At 30.6% G+C, this 14,845-nt stretch overlaps 1 protein-coding gene across 7 annotated transcripts in view; it reads left to right on the forward strand.

Moving 5' to 3' along the window:
* The first annotated feature begins 82 nt into the window (after positions 1-82).
* The window catches only part of LOC134696397 (neurobeachin-like), a 261,592-nt gene continuing 246,829 nt past the window's right edge, over positions 83-14,845 (forward strand). For 6 of the 7 annotated variants that reach the window (XM_063558151.1, XM_063558153.1, XM_063558154.1 and 3 more), the window contains exons 1-7: positions 84-403; positions 7,812-7,916; positions 9,001-9,127; positions 11,363-11,463; positions 12,426-12,521; positions 12,865-12,986; positions 13,778-13,904. In XM_063558151.1, the coding sequence (XP_063414221.1) occupies positions 239-403; positions 7,812-7,916; positions 9,001-9,127; positions 11,363-11,463; positions 12,426-12,521; positions 12,865-12,986; positions 13,778-13,904 (843 nt within the window). In that variant the 5' untranslated portion in view covers positions 84-238. Of the gene's footprint in view, positions 404-7,811; positions 7,917-9,000; positions 9,128-11,362; positions 11,464-12,425; positions 12,522-12,864; positions 12,987-13,777; positions 13,905-14,845 lie in introns of all 7 variants that reach the window. The other variant, XM_063558157.1, reaches the window with a different exon arrangement.

Raw genomic sequence — 14,845 nt, forward strand, 5'->3', positions numbered from 1 at the left:
TCTTATGTTTAAAAAAGAACACTTCACTGTTATAAAATCATATTTTACAGACAGATTTTTTTTCAATTGATAGATTTTAACATTAACTGCGGTAACCCGGAAGTTGTATTGGCATCACCCAGTCGGCGATAGCCAAGCGTAAATACCTGTCAATTTTTAATTAACAGGATGTGAAAGAACTGTCCTAGTGCAACAACATAGACGAATATTTTAATAAGAGACTTACACGTCCGTCAGAATGGCGGAAAATGAGAAAGAGGGAGAAAAGGAACCAAAAGTAACAACAACAGAAGACATTCTAAAAACTTCTGGGAATGATGAGTTGAAATTTGGCTTATTGATTGGTTTAATCAAGGTTGGACAGGTGTCAAATAAAGATGTGGTTGATACTGTTTTATACTTGGTAAGATATTGATATAAATACATCATGCAATATGTTTTGCAACATACACAAATACAATAATATGCATGGGTGTATACCTGTAAACTGGTATACTACCAGTCACCTAATCAGTCATGTGTGTCACTTAATAATTAAGTAAGCTCTTATTTTCTGACATGAGAAACCATTTCCTAATTTGAGTTGTATATTAACATGATTAACTCTTATTTACACTAGCTGTGGAAGCATAGCCCACAGTTCCTTTTAAAGGCTTTAGGATTTAATATTTTCATGGCAATACGGTTCTTCACGGTTAGTTTGGCCATATTGCATGTAATGGATAGGGGGCAGATTTTTTGAAAAGAGGTGGAAATAGTATGAAAATATGGGAAATCCTATACATGTCACCAAGCAACTGCTCTGTTTTAATGATGCTTTCGCGTATTTTTCACACCGTTTTTACCTCTGTCTATTATAAAAATCTGCCCCCTGTCCAATATGGCCAAACTAACTGTGAAGAGCTGTATTTGTGGTACAAGAAGAGGAAGATATGGTCTGCAAATTGTCCAAATATATATAAAGCACCCATCTCTGCCTGTGACCTGCAGCTAACTTTATATGACCGTTGACCATGTTGACCTCTGTCCAGCATGTCAAGCTCATAGCCTAGGACATACCTGTACATGTACATGTAATAGACAATATTTATTTGATACCACAAACACATTTACATTAGTAAATGAACAGTTATTGCATGCAGAATACATTGGAGTACAATCAAATGGTATACACCTTATTACTATTTATTCCAATCCGAATTAGTTCAGAAATAACACAAATTTTTCATCCCGTTGAACCTATGTGGGACCCTGGGCCTGCACATTTAAAAGAATGACAGTTTCTGCTCTGCTGGGTCTACTCTTTGTAAACAGACAATAATAGGAAGGCAGGTTAATTATTATTTTTTATCTGGATGTCATAGCATGGTCTCATGAATTGTTTGACTTGTCCAGTCGAGGCCACTTATCAGTTGTTTGTTCTCAATTTGAGTGTATTTATTTAGATAATCATCTGTAAAAGGCCCCGATATGACAATGTAAAACAATTCAAACGAGAAAACTAACGGTCTTATTATGTAAAAAAATGAACGAAAAACAAATATGAAACACAAAAACAAATTAAAAGAGAAAACTAATTGTCTTATCTACATTTGTACATGTCTATAAAAATGAGAAACACTTAGGAACCACATAAACAGATGACAACCGCTGAACATCAGATTCCTGACTTACAAATGTAGGACGGATGCAAACAATTGCAGCAGGATTTAACGTTTTAATGGTACCAAACCTTCTCCCTTTTCTGAAACAATAGTATAACATCACAACATACAATGTAGAAAGAAATACTATAAAATATCAATTGGAATGACTAAACTCAATAAAAAAAAATAATAGATCATACTTTACATTGCTGCATGAAAATACATTGTTCAAGTTTAGTGCCTGTCAGACAATACATCTTTAGACTTAGAATTTGGATCACTTTCATGGATCTACTGCTTTAAACAAAATGAATGCTAGGGTGTCACTTTGTGTATTTTTATAGGGTCGATCTACATTGAGATTTTGTTGTGTTCTCCAGTTTCTTTTCCTGAACAGGCTGGTAACTTTTGACAGTATGTACACTCACGTCATTAGACCAGTCAAAATAAAACCAAGGTGGATCAATTTTCCAGAAGGGCTTAAGTTTTTATACCCCCGCTTTAAAAACACATGAAAAAAGCGGGGTATACTGTTTTACCTCTGTCTGTCCTTCCGTCAGTCAGTCAGTCCATCCGTCCCATGAATATTTTTCGTTGCAATTTTCTCAGGAACTACAATACAAGGATTTCTGAAATTTGGTTTCAGGGTTTATCCAAGTCAGCTATACAGTGTGATGTGTTTTCAGATTGATCTCTTAACAACTTCCTGTTTACTGAACACTTGTATGATTTTACACATGATAGCCAAGTTGAAAATTTTCGTCACATTTTTCTCAGGAACTACAATACAAGGATTTCTGAAAAGTGGTTTCAGGATTTATATAAGTCAGCTATACCGTGTGATGTGTTTTCAGATTCATCACTCGACAATTTCCTGTTTACCGAACACTTGCATATTTTTACACTATTAATATTATCCACTTGCGACAGGGGTATCATCAGTGAGCAGTAGCTCACAGTTTCACTTGTTGTTCCTGTTTTACACAATTGTCTTTTAGTCTTTCAAGGTTCCGAAGAGGAGCCATAGGTGATCTTTCTTCTAATTAATTGGACTCAAACTTTCACACTTATTTCTAGTGATCATAACTTTTACACATGACATGTTTAAACTTTCATACATTAGCTTCATTTCCAGACTTCTTTTGTTAGCTTAACTGTAGTAAAAGTAGTCATACGAATTTTGATGGTTCACATTATTTTCATAACAGAAAGCTTAACTGTAGTAAAAGTAGTCATACGAATTTTGATGGTTCACATTATTTTCATAACAGAAAACTTTCAACTTTAGCGGTTTCATTTGTATGACGTCATGTTTTGAAATGACTTAAATGCGCCAAAAAAAGTAATAGACTTTTGCGGAATATTATTTTATTTTAATTTGTGGAAATCTCTGAGCTCTTGTGCATTACTGCTTTTTATCATGCATCCGAATAAGAAACAGTTATTTTGTCTTTTTTCAATTGCACTTTTTAAATCATTAAAATCAGCAAAGGGTCTGCAAAAAGGTTCCAATTTACATGTAGATATGTGGGAAGTATTTTGTAACAGCCATTATTATGTATATCTCTGAGTCTGCGCTTAGAATGTATAGATATATCAAGAATTTTATCACAGTGTTGTTTAGAAAGCGAAAGAAGCACATCATATAAGAATCAAAAGCAAACTATTGAATATAAATTCAAGTTGTATAATCTATTCTTAGTTTCTTTGGCTACAGTTATTGTTTGTCAGAAATTTATTTATATGTATCAAATATTTAATTATAATCCAAATTCAGACCTGTATCATGGGCGAATATTGTGTCCATTTCTGTCCCAACTACTTAGAGTTGGTCCTCTGCAGTGGTATCCAGCTGTGCTCAGCAAAGCATTTTATTTTAGTTTATCCACTTTAATTAAGAAGAAGGAAATTTTTTTTTTTATTAATTACGTCTTAAACTAAAGTCTTAAGAAACCTTAAATCTAAAAAAATGATGCATAATGTTTTTTTATAACTCACTGGATAGTTTTCATTATAAAACTTATGTACATATACTTTTTTCTGAAGAAAATTCTTTCATTTATAAATATTTAGAAGAAGTTTACTTTATTTTAGTTGCATCCTCCCAGGAAGCAATTCCCCCGACATATTTTCCGTATGCAAAGTGACCTCAGTGTGACCCAACTCGTAAAAATCTGGTCATCCGCAATATGCATGGATGTCCTTAAAATAAACTGTTTTCTGAATTAACATTTTAAACACATGCTCAATTTCCATGCTTTTTTGTTGATTGTTGACAAACAGGTGACAATCGGTAATCTTCGGCATAAAACAAGAACTTTAATTTCTTGCCATATTTTCACAACAACACTGACTGATTGAAAAAAAATTGAAGATTATACAAAATTTATGTGAAAAAAATGAAAAACTCTTGAACAGAAGACTAAGGTTATGATGTTTGTATGTATTGGTTCAAGAATTGGAAGAACATTATTTTTCACCGGTCACTTGTTTCTTATGACTTTAAGCTCTACCTTGAAAGTTATTGTCATTAAGTTTAACTGAGATTATTTTTACAATTTAACATGATAAAAAGTAAGGCATCACATAAGCCTCTTATTGTTATAAGCATCAGCATTACTTTTTTCACAGTTGAACATTATTTTTACACTTGTTGATCTGTTCTATGTTTAAAATGTTTCATGCTGACTACTTCATTTACTTAATATCTTAGCCCTTTAGCACAATTGTACACGGACATGTAGTTTGTTAAAGTGAATGTTCTTGTCCTGATTGGTAATTTTTGTCTTTAATTCTGATTTACATTGAGTTAATTTGTTGTTTGCCTATTGCAATTTCAATTCCAAATATCCTGTAGTGCACTATGTATTACTGACAGACAGTTAATCAATTTATCATCTTTTGCCTCACTGTTTAGAATAGCAGGAGCCAAATTGACAAGTTTGAAATTAGTAATTAGATAATCATATTAACTTGTCTTATGTTTGGAAAACGCATACAAATGAAATTATTCCACAACTTTTCATTGTATGGTTATAATTTTGTTAAAAATTAATACGAATCAACACAATACTTATCAATATTCATGCTATTGGGAATGTTGCTATTCAGTAGTCAGTATATAATATATATTGATACATTGATTTTTTTAAGGTTAAGTCTCCTCTAAAGCTGAGCTGTCTTGATTGAGATAATTATCTTTCATTAAAAAGAAAAAAGGACAACAAATAAATAGATGTTTGAGTGCATTGAACCCAATGTACCTTGTACATGTATAATGATTTAAAAATTTGTTATAAAAACCAAGCTGAAATTCTGGATGAGTTGATTCTGGAAGGACACTATATTTTCACCTTGGAACTTTTTTTAAGTATATACTTCATTGTACTTGGGCCACTGAAAAAATCTATGAGATCTATTTTTGTGTAGTCAGCAGTCATGTAGTCTAAAAGGTTATACAAATTGTATTTCCTAAAGGGTAGTTTGATGGTATTCTGGTATGGTAGTTGCCTCAAGTGTGGGAGGTTAATTTGTTGGTTGGAACACAACTGTTTCAAAACAAAGACTACATTTTTTTTTGCTGCTCAGTGGCGGATTCAAGGGGAGGGTTTCAAGGTTGGACCCCTCCCCCCCCTTTTTTTTTGAAGATTAATATACATTTGAATGGGGACATATAGTTGGATAACTTGCAAAAGAGTTATTGTTAGTCATATGTTACCAAGTAGATAAATGTATTAATACTGAATCTGCTAGACTTTACCCTACTATTAGTGAACACAGTGTTAAATTGATGGAATCTTGTATAGAATCTTGGATCATACCTGTATTGTTATGTTAATGGAATACTTAAAACTTCATTTTAATTGTTGTCTGGTAATTCCTTGGCATGATTATCAATAAGTTTAATTGTAGATATCACACATACTTACACTGAATCAATACATTGCCCAACAGGCCGGTATTTGAATTGCAGCAAAGTTGTTTAGATTGTATGTAAACATATAAAGTTGTTACAGAACAAGTATCATTGTGTATTATTGATATTTATAGTGTATTGATCTGTAGTTATTTTAATTTTGAATTTAATGTAAAACTTACAAATAATGGGAATAGACATGGTTAAAAAAAAATAAAGGATTATAATTACCAAAAAAAAGGAATCCCTTTTGTATGAAACTTGTGTCAATATTGAATTTCTTGTACACTTGGTCATTGTTGGTCATGTTAAGAATCTGCAAAAAGAAAAATTCAAAACTTCAATCTAAAAATACAGAGGTCTTCTTTCAAATTGCTGTGTTATACATGGTTGCATTGAGGTTGAATGTTGATATATTTAAACTTTATGAAACAGATTTGTGTCTACTCAAAACAAAGAATTATCAATCTTCTGACAATATTTAAGAATCAATTTGTATCCTCAGTACTATTTATACTGTAAGTTTACCTCTTGATGTCTTTTAGTTCTGCTGGGTTGCTGTCACATTGTTTACCCTACATATCCTATCATTCATATAGAAAATTACAAACCTTTACATTTTTTAGTAAATTATACTTATGCATTATTAAATTATGTGCATCTTGTTGATGCTGAAAGTTTGGTTTGTACCAGAAGAGAACAAATCTATGGTAATATGATAGACTTGTCAAAGGCAGCATTTTGTAATATGATTTTCAAGTTGAATAACCCGTAATATTTTGAAATGTTTCAAAAATGTCAAATGGTAAAATATGAGTTATGAAGTGTCATTTTATGTCACTTAAATGTATTAGTGATATGAGTATGGATCATTTAGCAGCTTCAAAATGTTGACATGAGATTGAATGCAGCAATATTATATCATCAAATTAGAATTTGATTCCTTCTTCTGTACAAGTTTTGATTTTACATAATTCATTTAGAAACAGTTGTATTTAATGCACATTTGCTTCTTTGTGTGGAAAAACAGAGAAATGTGCAGAGAAAATGTTGCCCTTTGAAGTACATCAATTATACTCATATACATGTAAGAAAAAGGCTGATTTAAAAACTTCAAAATGTTGGAAATTTGTATGTGATATTGATGTGAACCTCACATCATCCCATAATATAAAATAAGAGTCTATTTTTCCCCATTCATCCCTTTTATGGTACTTTTGTAACAATAAATTCCTTCAACTAATAGCATACATGTAATACAATTTTAGATCAGACCTGATGTACGCTGTAGAAATTAGTGAAAAAAAGTGTTGCTATTCTGTAAAAATAAAATTCTGATTCCCAGTTTCTTTTACCCATAAACTTAACTATTGAACAGTTGAATGCAGTTCAAACACAGTGATATTCTCCTTGTGTTAAACTGTTAAATTCACATTAGTATATAAATGACAGGTCCTTTTTATACTGATAGATTCTCTGTTATTCCTGGTTTAATTTGACAGACAAAGTTTGACTACAAATGAGAAAGACTTGAAGACAATAATGGAAGCCTTGATTTTTATTAAGAAAGTGATTGAAGCAAAAGTAATAGGGTTAGATCAAGTCAATAGAACTTTATTGTTATTGATCTTTAAACAGGAAGATTTTTAGGGCACTTCACAAATATACAAGGTGTATTTTATATGACAATTATAGGTTAAACTTGTAAATAGCAAACATTAAATCGAATTTCACTAAGTTGAAAGGCAAATGGTTTTTACAGTCATTAGTTTAAAAAAAAGAAAATTACAAATATTGTCGTTATAAGTTTGGAATCTGAAATTAAAGTACATGTTTCTTAAAATTTAAACAAAACATGAGGATAATTGTAATGAACAAATGCAGGTGTGAGAATCTTCTTGCTGCATTGAAAACCTGTTGGTGACTCTTGTTGTTTTTTCTATGGTTGGGTTGTCTCTTTGACACATTCCACATTTCCATTCTACATTTTAAATGCTAGAGTTAGTGACTATGTTATGCTCAAGACTAAACAAGTGGATGAGATTCCAAAAGGGAATCAAAAATAAGATGTCTGAGAAAGACAGAAAATAGCATAATGCACATACATGATAATGCAAAACAATACGAAGAACATTTAACATTGCACAACATCATGAACATGATGCCCACCAAAAACATGATGTTTACGTCTGATTTTTTTTTTTATATCATCTTTTAATAAATTTTAAACCTCTTTTTTTCTTTTTCAGTTGGTTGGAGGAGAGTTTGATATTGAAAATAACTTCATCATACAGGAAGAACAAAACATTATGCATATGCTTCGGCTGTTAACACACTGTCCGTTAACACTCCAGGTAGGTAATCATACTTTAAATTCCTATACGTTATTTATATAATTATATAACAGTCACTTTTGTTAACACTGTCCCATTTCACTTCAGGTAGGTAGTGATATCCAGACTGTATGATGAGTTGGAGATACTGTTAAAAAAAATATAAACAATATCTTTTGATCGGTAGTTTCCTAATATTGAGCAGAGTTAAAATATTTTTAAAATGTGACAGAACTAACTTATGTTAAGAGATAGAGCAAACATGGAATAGAGACTATGTGAATGAAATTGACCATTGGACAATATAGTTGTTCACTGAATATAAATGACCATACAAGTCCAGCTTTATATATATGACAACTTTTCACAATAAATAACATAATTTACTACAGCTTGTATGAAAATCCAACCCAAAGGGTTTTGCATTCAATCTTTTGGGCATTGACTTGTCAAAAAACACAATTATATCTGATGGGGTAATAGTTTCCTTGTTTCATTGATTCTGAATTAATTGCTGTTTAACATGTTTGCTGTTTGCAGACATTTCATACAATTGCAATTGTATCTTTAAACATTAAATATAGCTTAAGCATGGTTTGCATTTGAAGTTAGAAGGTGTTTTAAAACAACAACGGAAAAGACGATTTTGATGATTTGGTAAATGGATTGTTAATATGCAAAAAGTAAATTATATAAACTGTACCATGATTGGTTGTTTAAGAAATGTTTAAGTTGTAAACCAAACAAAATGAGTTTTTTTTATAACAGGTACACATTTGAAAATGTTTTAAAATATTAAAACATCTTCATTAGAATATGCTTGGGAAAGATGGCTCACTTTTACCCTTCCCCCTAGGACTGCATATGAATTGGGACCGAATTGAGATCTCATTATAATTTTTTTTTTTTACTAAATTCAATGACATTTTATTATTTTTAGCAGATTTAGTGAAGGTTAAAAAAAAAAGAATCCAAACGAGCCTCTAGTTCTTGATATAATCTATGATGTTCTAATTTAACAAATTGTCTTGATTATTATAGAATTAGCAATTGAATTAAATATTTTGATTAACTGTAGCTTTATATAATTATCTTTATGTTGTAGGCTGAGGTATGGAGTGTATTCACAGCTATGTTAAAGAAAAGTCGTAGAAACTTACAGGCGTGTACAGAAGTGGGCCTGATAGAACATGTTTTGAATCTTATAAATGATGCTGATGATGTAATAGCAGGTAGCATTCTTTAACTTTTAACTAGTACATTTATATTGGAACTATTGTTAAATTCCAATCAGTCACTCCTTATTCTTTCTTCTCTCTGATCGGTAACAGTTTAGAGTCAAGGAAGTCAAGACAAGTTTAAAGAGACAAATCAATTTAATATTATTGCATTTAATTGATTTTGTAAAAAAAAAAAATTCTGAAGTATTGTTGAATAAGTCTGATCCAAAACCTATATAAATGCTGAAGTGCTAACAGTTTCAGTCTATAGGTTTAAAATTTCAGACAAAATATTAGCATCATTTAATTTATTTATTTCTTGAATTTTCATCATGTTCATTACAGCTGGTTGTCCAACCATAAGTCATCATTATTTTGAATTCATTAATAGAGTCGAATAGTTTTCTTAGAAACTGGTTTAATGATACATAATCAGACTTTTTGGAATCTTATGATAAAGTTTACCTTTAAATGTAACATAAATGGAAAGATTCTATTTTCAAGAAATCTAAAATTGATTTTCCATATAAAGAGTTTTAGACAATTTGTATTATAAATTTCTGAGATGATTTTCAGAAGTTATGGATGATTTAAGGAAGTTTATGATTAAAGGTGTCCGTTTCATGATAGACAAGGTTAGAAATGTCAAGAGAGTAAGATCAAACATTATATTATAAATCAATAATGTCACCTCGACGGAGGAATCTAATTTTGAATCTAATGGCTTACTGAGAACTACAGATTTTTTCTCATATATCTTTTATATCAAATTAGTAGAGAGAGCAATTTTGATTTTTAATACTTTTTTTCTCTCAAATGATGATATTTTTCATGTTCTGTTATTTTCTCTTTGTTTTATGTAGGAGTTGTGACACTCAATCATTGATATATAACAGAATTATATGTTTTCTAACACATATTCTCTTTGACTAATGAGTTTTTTCCATTATAATGCAAAAACAGTTGACCATTGTTGTATGGATGTGTCTTTAGTGTCATATATATAAGGGTTATTATCTTGTCCCTGATGCAAAATTTTTACTCAGCTGCGGAGGTGGCATAGACTATAATCACTATTTGTATGAAGCTTAATATTTCATAGTATAGAAGGCCTGTATACCTCCTTTCTTTGTATACAGATGCCTTAGGTTATGACTTTTCATACATGTATGTCCATTGTAAATTTACCTCATTTTATGGTTCAACATCTGTATGAAAAAAAGTATAGTTATTTTATAAAACAATTTTCTCCCGTTATGAGTGATAGTACAACTATATTTGGTGTGCAGAATCATTTCAAAGTCAACATGTCCATCAGACAGAGTTCACCTGACCTCAATGTCATTTCATGGATCTGTTATAAAAGTTTTGGTGGTGGAGTTGGTTTCAAAGATACTACAGTGTATAAGCAATAGGTCAACTATGTTTGGTGTATGAAATAGTTGTGAGGTGTACATGTCTGACATGCAGGTTTCATCTGACCTTGACCTCAGTTTTGCATTGTTTATACAATGTAGAACAATGTCCGGTTGAGTCCTGGATACTTTAATCATTAGGTCATGTATACTTAGTGCTAATAATATTTGGTCAGTGTGCATGTCTGTCTGGTAAGGTTTTTCTGACCTTGACCTCATTTTGATGGATTATTGATAAATGTGAAATGTATCAGATACTCATTGAAATATGATTTTTGCAAAGGTTAACAACATTAAATTAATCATGATCATGAGTCATTACATTTTTTTCTTCAAATTGAAAGGTAATCTTTCATTATAGATATAGAGGTCTCGTTTTTATGCTGTTTAAAACAAGCTTGTGTACAATTTGGAAATTAGTATGGCATTCATTATCACTGAACTAGTATATATTTGTTTAGGGGACAGCTGAAGGACGCCTCTGGGTGCTGGAATTTCTCGCTACATTGAAGACCTGTTGGTGACCTTCTGCTGTTGTTTTTCTATGGTCGGGTTGCTTTCTCTTTGACACATTCCCCATTTCCATTCTCAATTTTATTTGTCTATTATCTGCCTAATAGAATAAGCTGAATCTTCATTATAAGAAAGCACCTTGAATGTCAAATTATCATTAAACGTGCAACAATTCTTATAATGTTTTAAATTATTAAAATGTTTTTGACATACACATCTAATTTCTTTGACAATTCATAAGATTCTGAAGTATGAATATGATAACATAGATAAAGGATAAAATAATAGGATTTTAAAGATGTCACATTATATTTTTCAGATTTATTAGTAGACATGCTAGGTTGCCTGGCCAGTTATAGTATTACAGTACGAGAAATGAAGATACTTATGGGTTTACTGAAAATTAAAGATAGCAAATGGGTAATTACGAAAGTTTAATAAATTTATTTCCTGAAAAGAAAAGAAAATTAAACCAGATTTAACCAAAAAAATTATATAATGCAATTTTGGTATGCAAAGGAAAATGTTAGCTCAAGTTATTTATATTTTAATTACATAACTTACATAACATAAAGAAGTAAGGAGAAAAATTTAAAAGCTGAAAGTAAAGTGTCATAGTTGCCATGCAAATGAAGCCGGAATTAGTACATGTAACATAAACCAATTTCAAACAAACAACAGCATGCATTAAGAATTGTGAAAATACTAAACTTAAGTTTTTAATGACCCACCTACAATAGTAGAGGGGCATTATGTTTTCTGGTCTGTGCATCTGTTCATTAGTCTGTCTGTTAGTCAGTATGTCGGTCACGCCTCAGGTTAAAGTTTTTGGTCGTAGTTTTTGATGAAGTTGAAGTCCAATCAACTGAAACTTAGTATACATGTTCCCTATGATATGATCATTTTAATTCAAATGCCAAATTAGAGAATTTATTCCAATTTCACTGTCCACTAAACACAGAAAATGATAGTGCGAGTACTGTGTACTGTGGACACATTCTTGATTTCTATAAATTATAATTTGCTTTTTTTCACTGCATTTTAATGTAATTAGATAAGAATAAGGAAATGTTTTATGATTACTGATTAGAAAACTATCTACCCAAGTCCAAATGATGTGGATTAAGCAACTTTATGTCTCAGAATGACCTTGAACAATGAGCAAAACCCATCTTATAAAAGGCCTCGGTATGACAAAGTTAGAAAAATATGAAATCCTTAATTTTATAAAACACGATAATTGAACAAAAATAAAGATGATAGACAGCTGCAACATATGGACTATATGTAAATATAAAGTAAAGCAAGCAAGTTATTATTTTTCCGAAATAGTGTCTTTACGAAAATAACTGTAAATATTTAATTTTTCTTTGATTTTTCAGCAATTACATTCAGTAAAGCTGTTGTCAGTGTTGAATATGATGCCACAGAGAGAAGGACCAGATGAATTCTTTAGCTTTCCGGGTAAAAAAGGATCAGTAAGTTTGGTGTACATTTCATATTTTCGTAGCACTTTTTTTCACAAATATGCATGATCATATTGAAATATATCAAGTTGCATCATAATAATAAAAAACACAAATATTGTATACATTAATTAAAGGACATTAAAATTTCATATAAAATTATATCATTATAAAGTTGCACTTTTTGTTTTAACAGTATTTGATAAATGAGTATAGGTTATTTTGGATTTTATTATGCATAAAAATTATTTTAGTGCCATCTCTTCAATAGGTAAACTTAATTTAAAATAGGATTAAAGACAACTATACTGTATAGTTACGAAAATTGAATGAATATTTTCTTTTTGTATTACAGCATATAGCCCTACCCCCAATAAAGACCTGGCCATATCAGAACGGTTGGACCTTTAGTTGTTGGATGAGATTAGACCCAGTCACAGGGGTAACAGTAGAAAGAGAACAACCATATCTATATTGGTAGGAAAATATTAGTATATATTGTGCTTACCAAGAAACAAAAATGCATTATTTAGTAGTTACTTAAAATAAATCATGTTATTTGAAACACACTAAATTAAATTTTTACTATTCATGAATGAGAGATTTAAATCTGTGTATTAAAAATAAAAATTCACTTGTTTTGATTAGAAGCTTTACTGTTTCTGAGACAGACTTCAAATTTTTATTATATCACAGCTACTTTTCATTTAAGCTTTAAATGCACTGATGACACTTATGTAAAAAGAACAAATTTATGGAGAAAAAGATTGTCAGCAACTTTAATGAATGTCTAGTGCCACTTTCATTCTCTTTTGAAATAGAATTAAACATAAAAAAATCTACATTTAGCCCTGCACTTCCATTAAAAAAAGTTACCAAAAAATGGTTGAAGTTACTCTTATACGTTCTGAAGTATTTTTTCTTGTTAAGATTTTTTGTATCTGAACACTGTTTTGAAGGTCTCATTGGGGGTGGTTTTGATCCCAGATCCTAACATTATGTACATAAGCAATTGTTAATTTTTTGTAATTTCCTGTGTCCCGCTAGACTTCATTTCCCTTTTTCACCGTAAAATAATTTTACTTTCACGTGTCATGCATACAAAAAATCGGCAATCCCTTGTCACGCTTAGACCCCAACGAGACCCACTGTGTTGAGGTGATCTTGTAAGCCAAATAGTATAATCTTCTCAAGTCAATTTCAGGAGTTTATATCAGTCAGGCTACTTAATAAATAGACAGGATATTATATTTTGTCTTATTTTATAGTTTCAAGACGAACAAAGGAGTTGGATACTCAGCCCATTTTGTCGGGAATTCCTTGGTTATTACTGCAATGAAGATCAAAGGAAAAGGTTTCCAGCATTGTGTCAAATATGAATTTCTTCCAAGAAAGGTAAATACTGTCTATAATTATATCAGTCAATTCATTTGATAAGATATAGATTATTTAGTCCAATAAAATGTTAACACTTAATTTTGAAAGTTGAACTGATCTTAAAAAATTTGAGGACAAAAATTGCTCATGACACCTCCTTATTTGCTGACACTGTTTGTTTTTACAAAAACGAAAACCATATGTTGAAAATTAAAAAAATGTCTACAAAATCGAAGAAATTAAATTGCTAACAGAATAAATACATGCATAATTTCCATTCTCAATTTTAAATTATGACAACACCAACATTTTTTCCATCATTAATAGCAAAGATATTTTCATTAAAACTTCTTTAAGAAGATCATTAATTCAAAAACATAAATTTTTTAAATTCCTTCATTCCTATGGTTTCAAAATCCAAATAAAACTTCCCTGCAAAATATATAAGAAAAATATCAAAAGAAAAGGAAAACTGAAAAAAATACCTATTTTTACAGGAACGATGTATAAAGGTTAGACTTAATTTTGGTGTATGGACTCCTTTGTAGTAAAAATGTTTTCAAAATGTTCAAAAAGTGACAAATTTGAGCAATATCATCTAACAAGCACAGACTCCAGAATGTGATGAAAGCTTAACAGAAATGCTTTAAGACTTCTTGTAGTTGCTCTGCATTTTGATAAATTTCTCTTGTTTGTGCACAGGTTTTACTGACAGTATAAGTTGTCTTCATTTCCATTTCCCAATTTCCATTCTCAATTTAATTCAATAACCAGATTTGGGTCCAATTACTAAAAATGATGTGCTCGTCTTTTTTGTTCCTTGAAGATCTTCATACAGTTGTTGTATAACTGATGCTCGTTGAATTATTGAACTGCATTATAATGGTTCACTGTTAAAAATATACTAACTTCATAAGGTGCAGAATGTATATTTCTTCAAATGAATTTTTCTCTCTCCA

This window comes from Mytilus trossulus, chromosome 14 (genome assembly GCF_036588685.1).
Source record: "Mytilus trossulus isolate FHL-02 chromosome 14, PNRI_Mtr1.1.1.hap1, whole genome shotgun sequence".
Classification (NCBI taxonomy): domain Eukaryota; kingdom Metazoa; phylum Mollusca; class Bivalvia; order Mytilida; family Mytilidae; genus Mytilus; species Mytilus trossulus.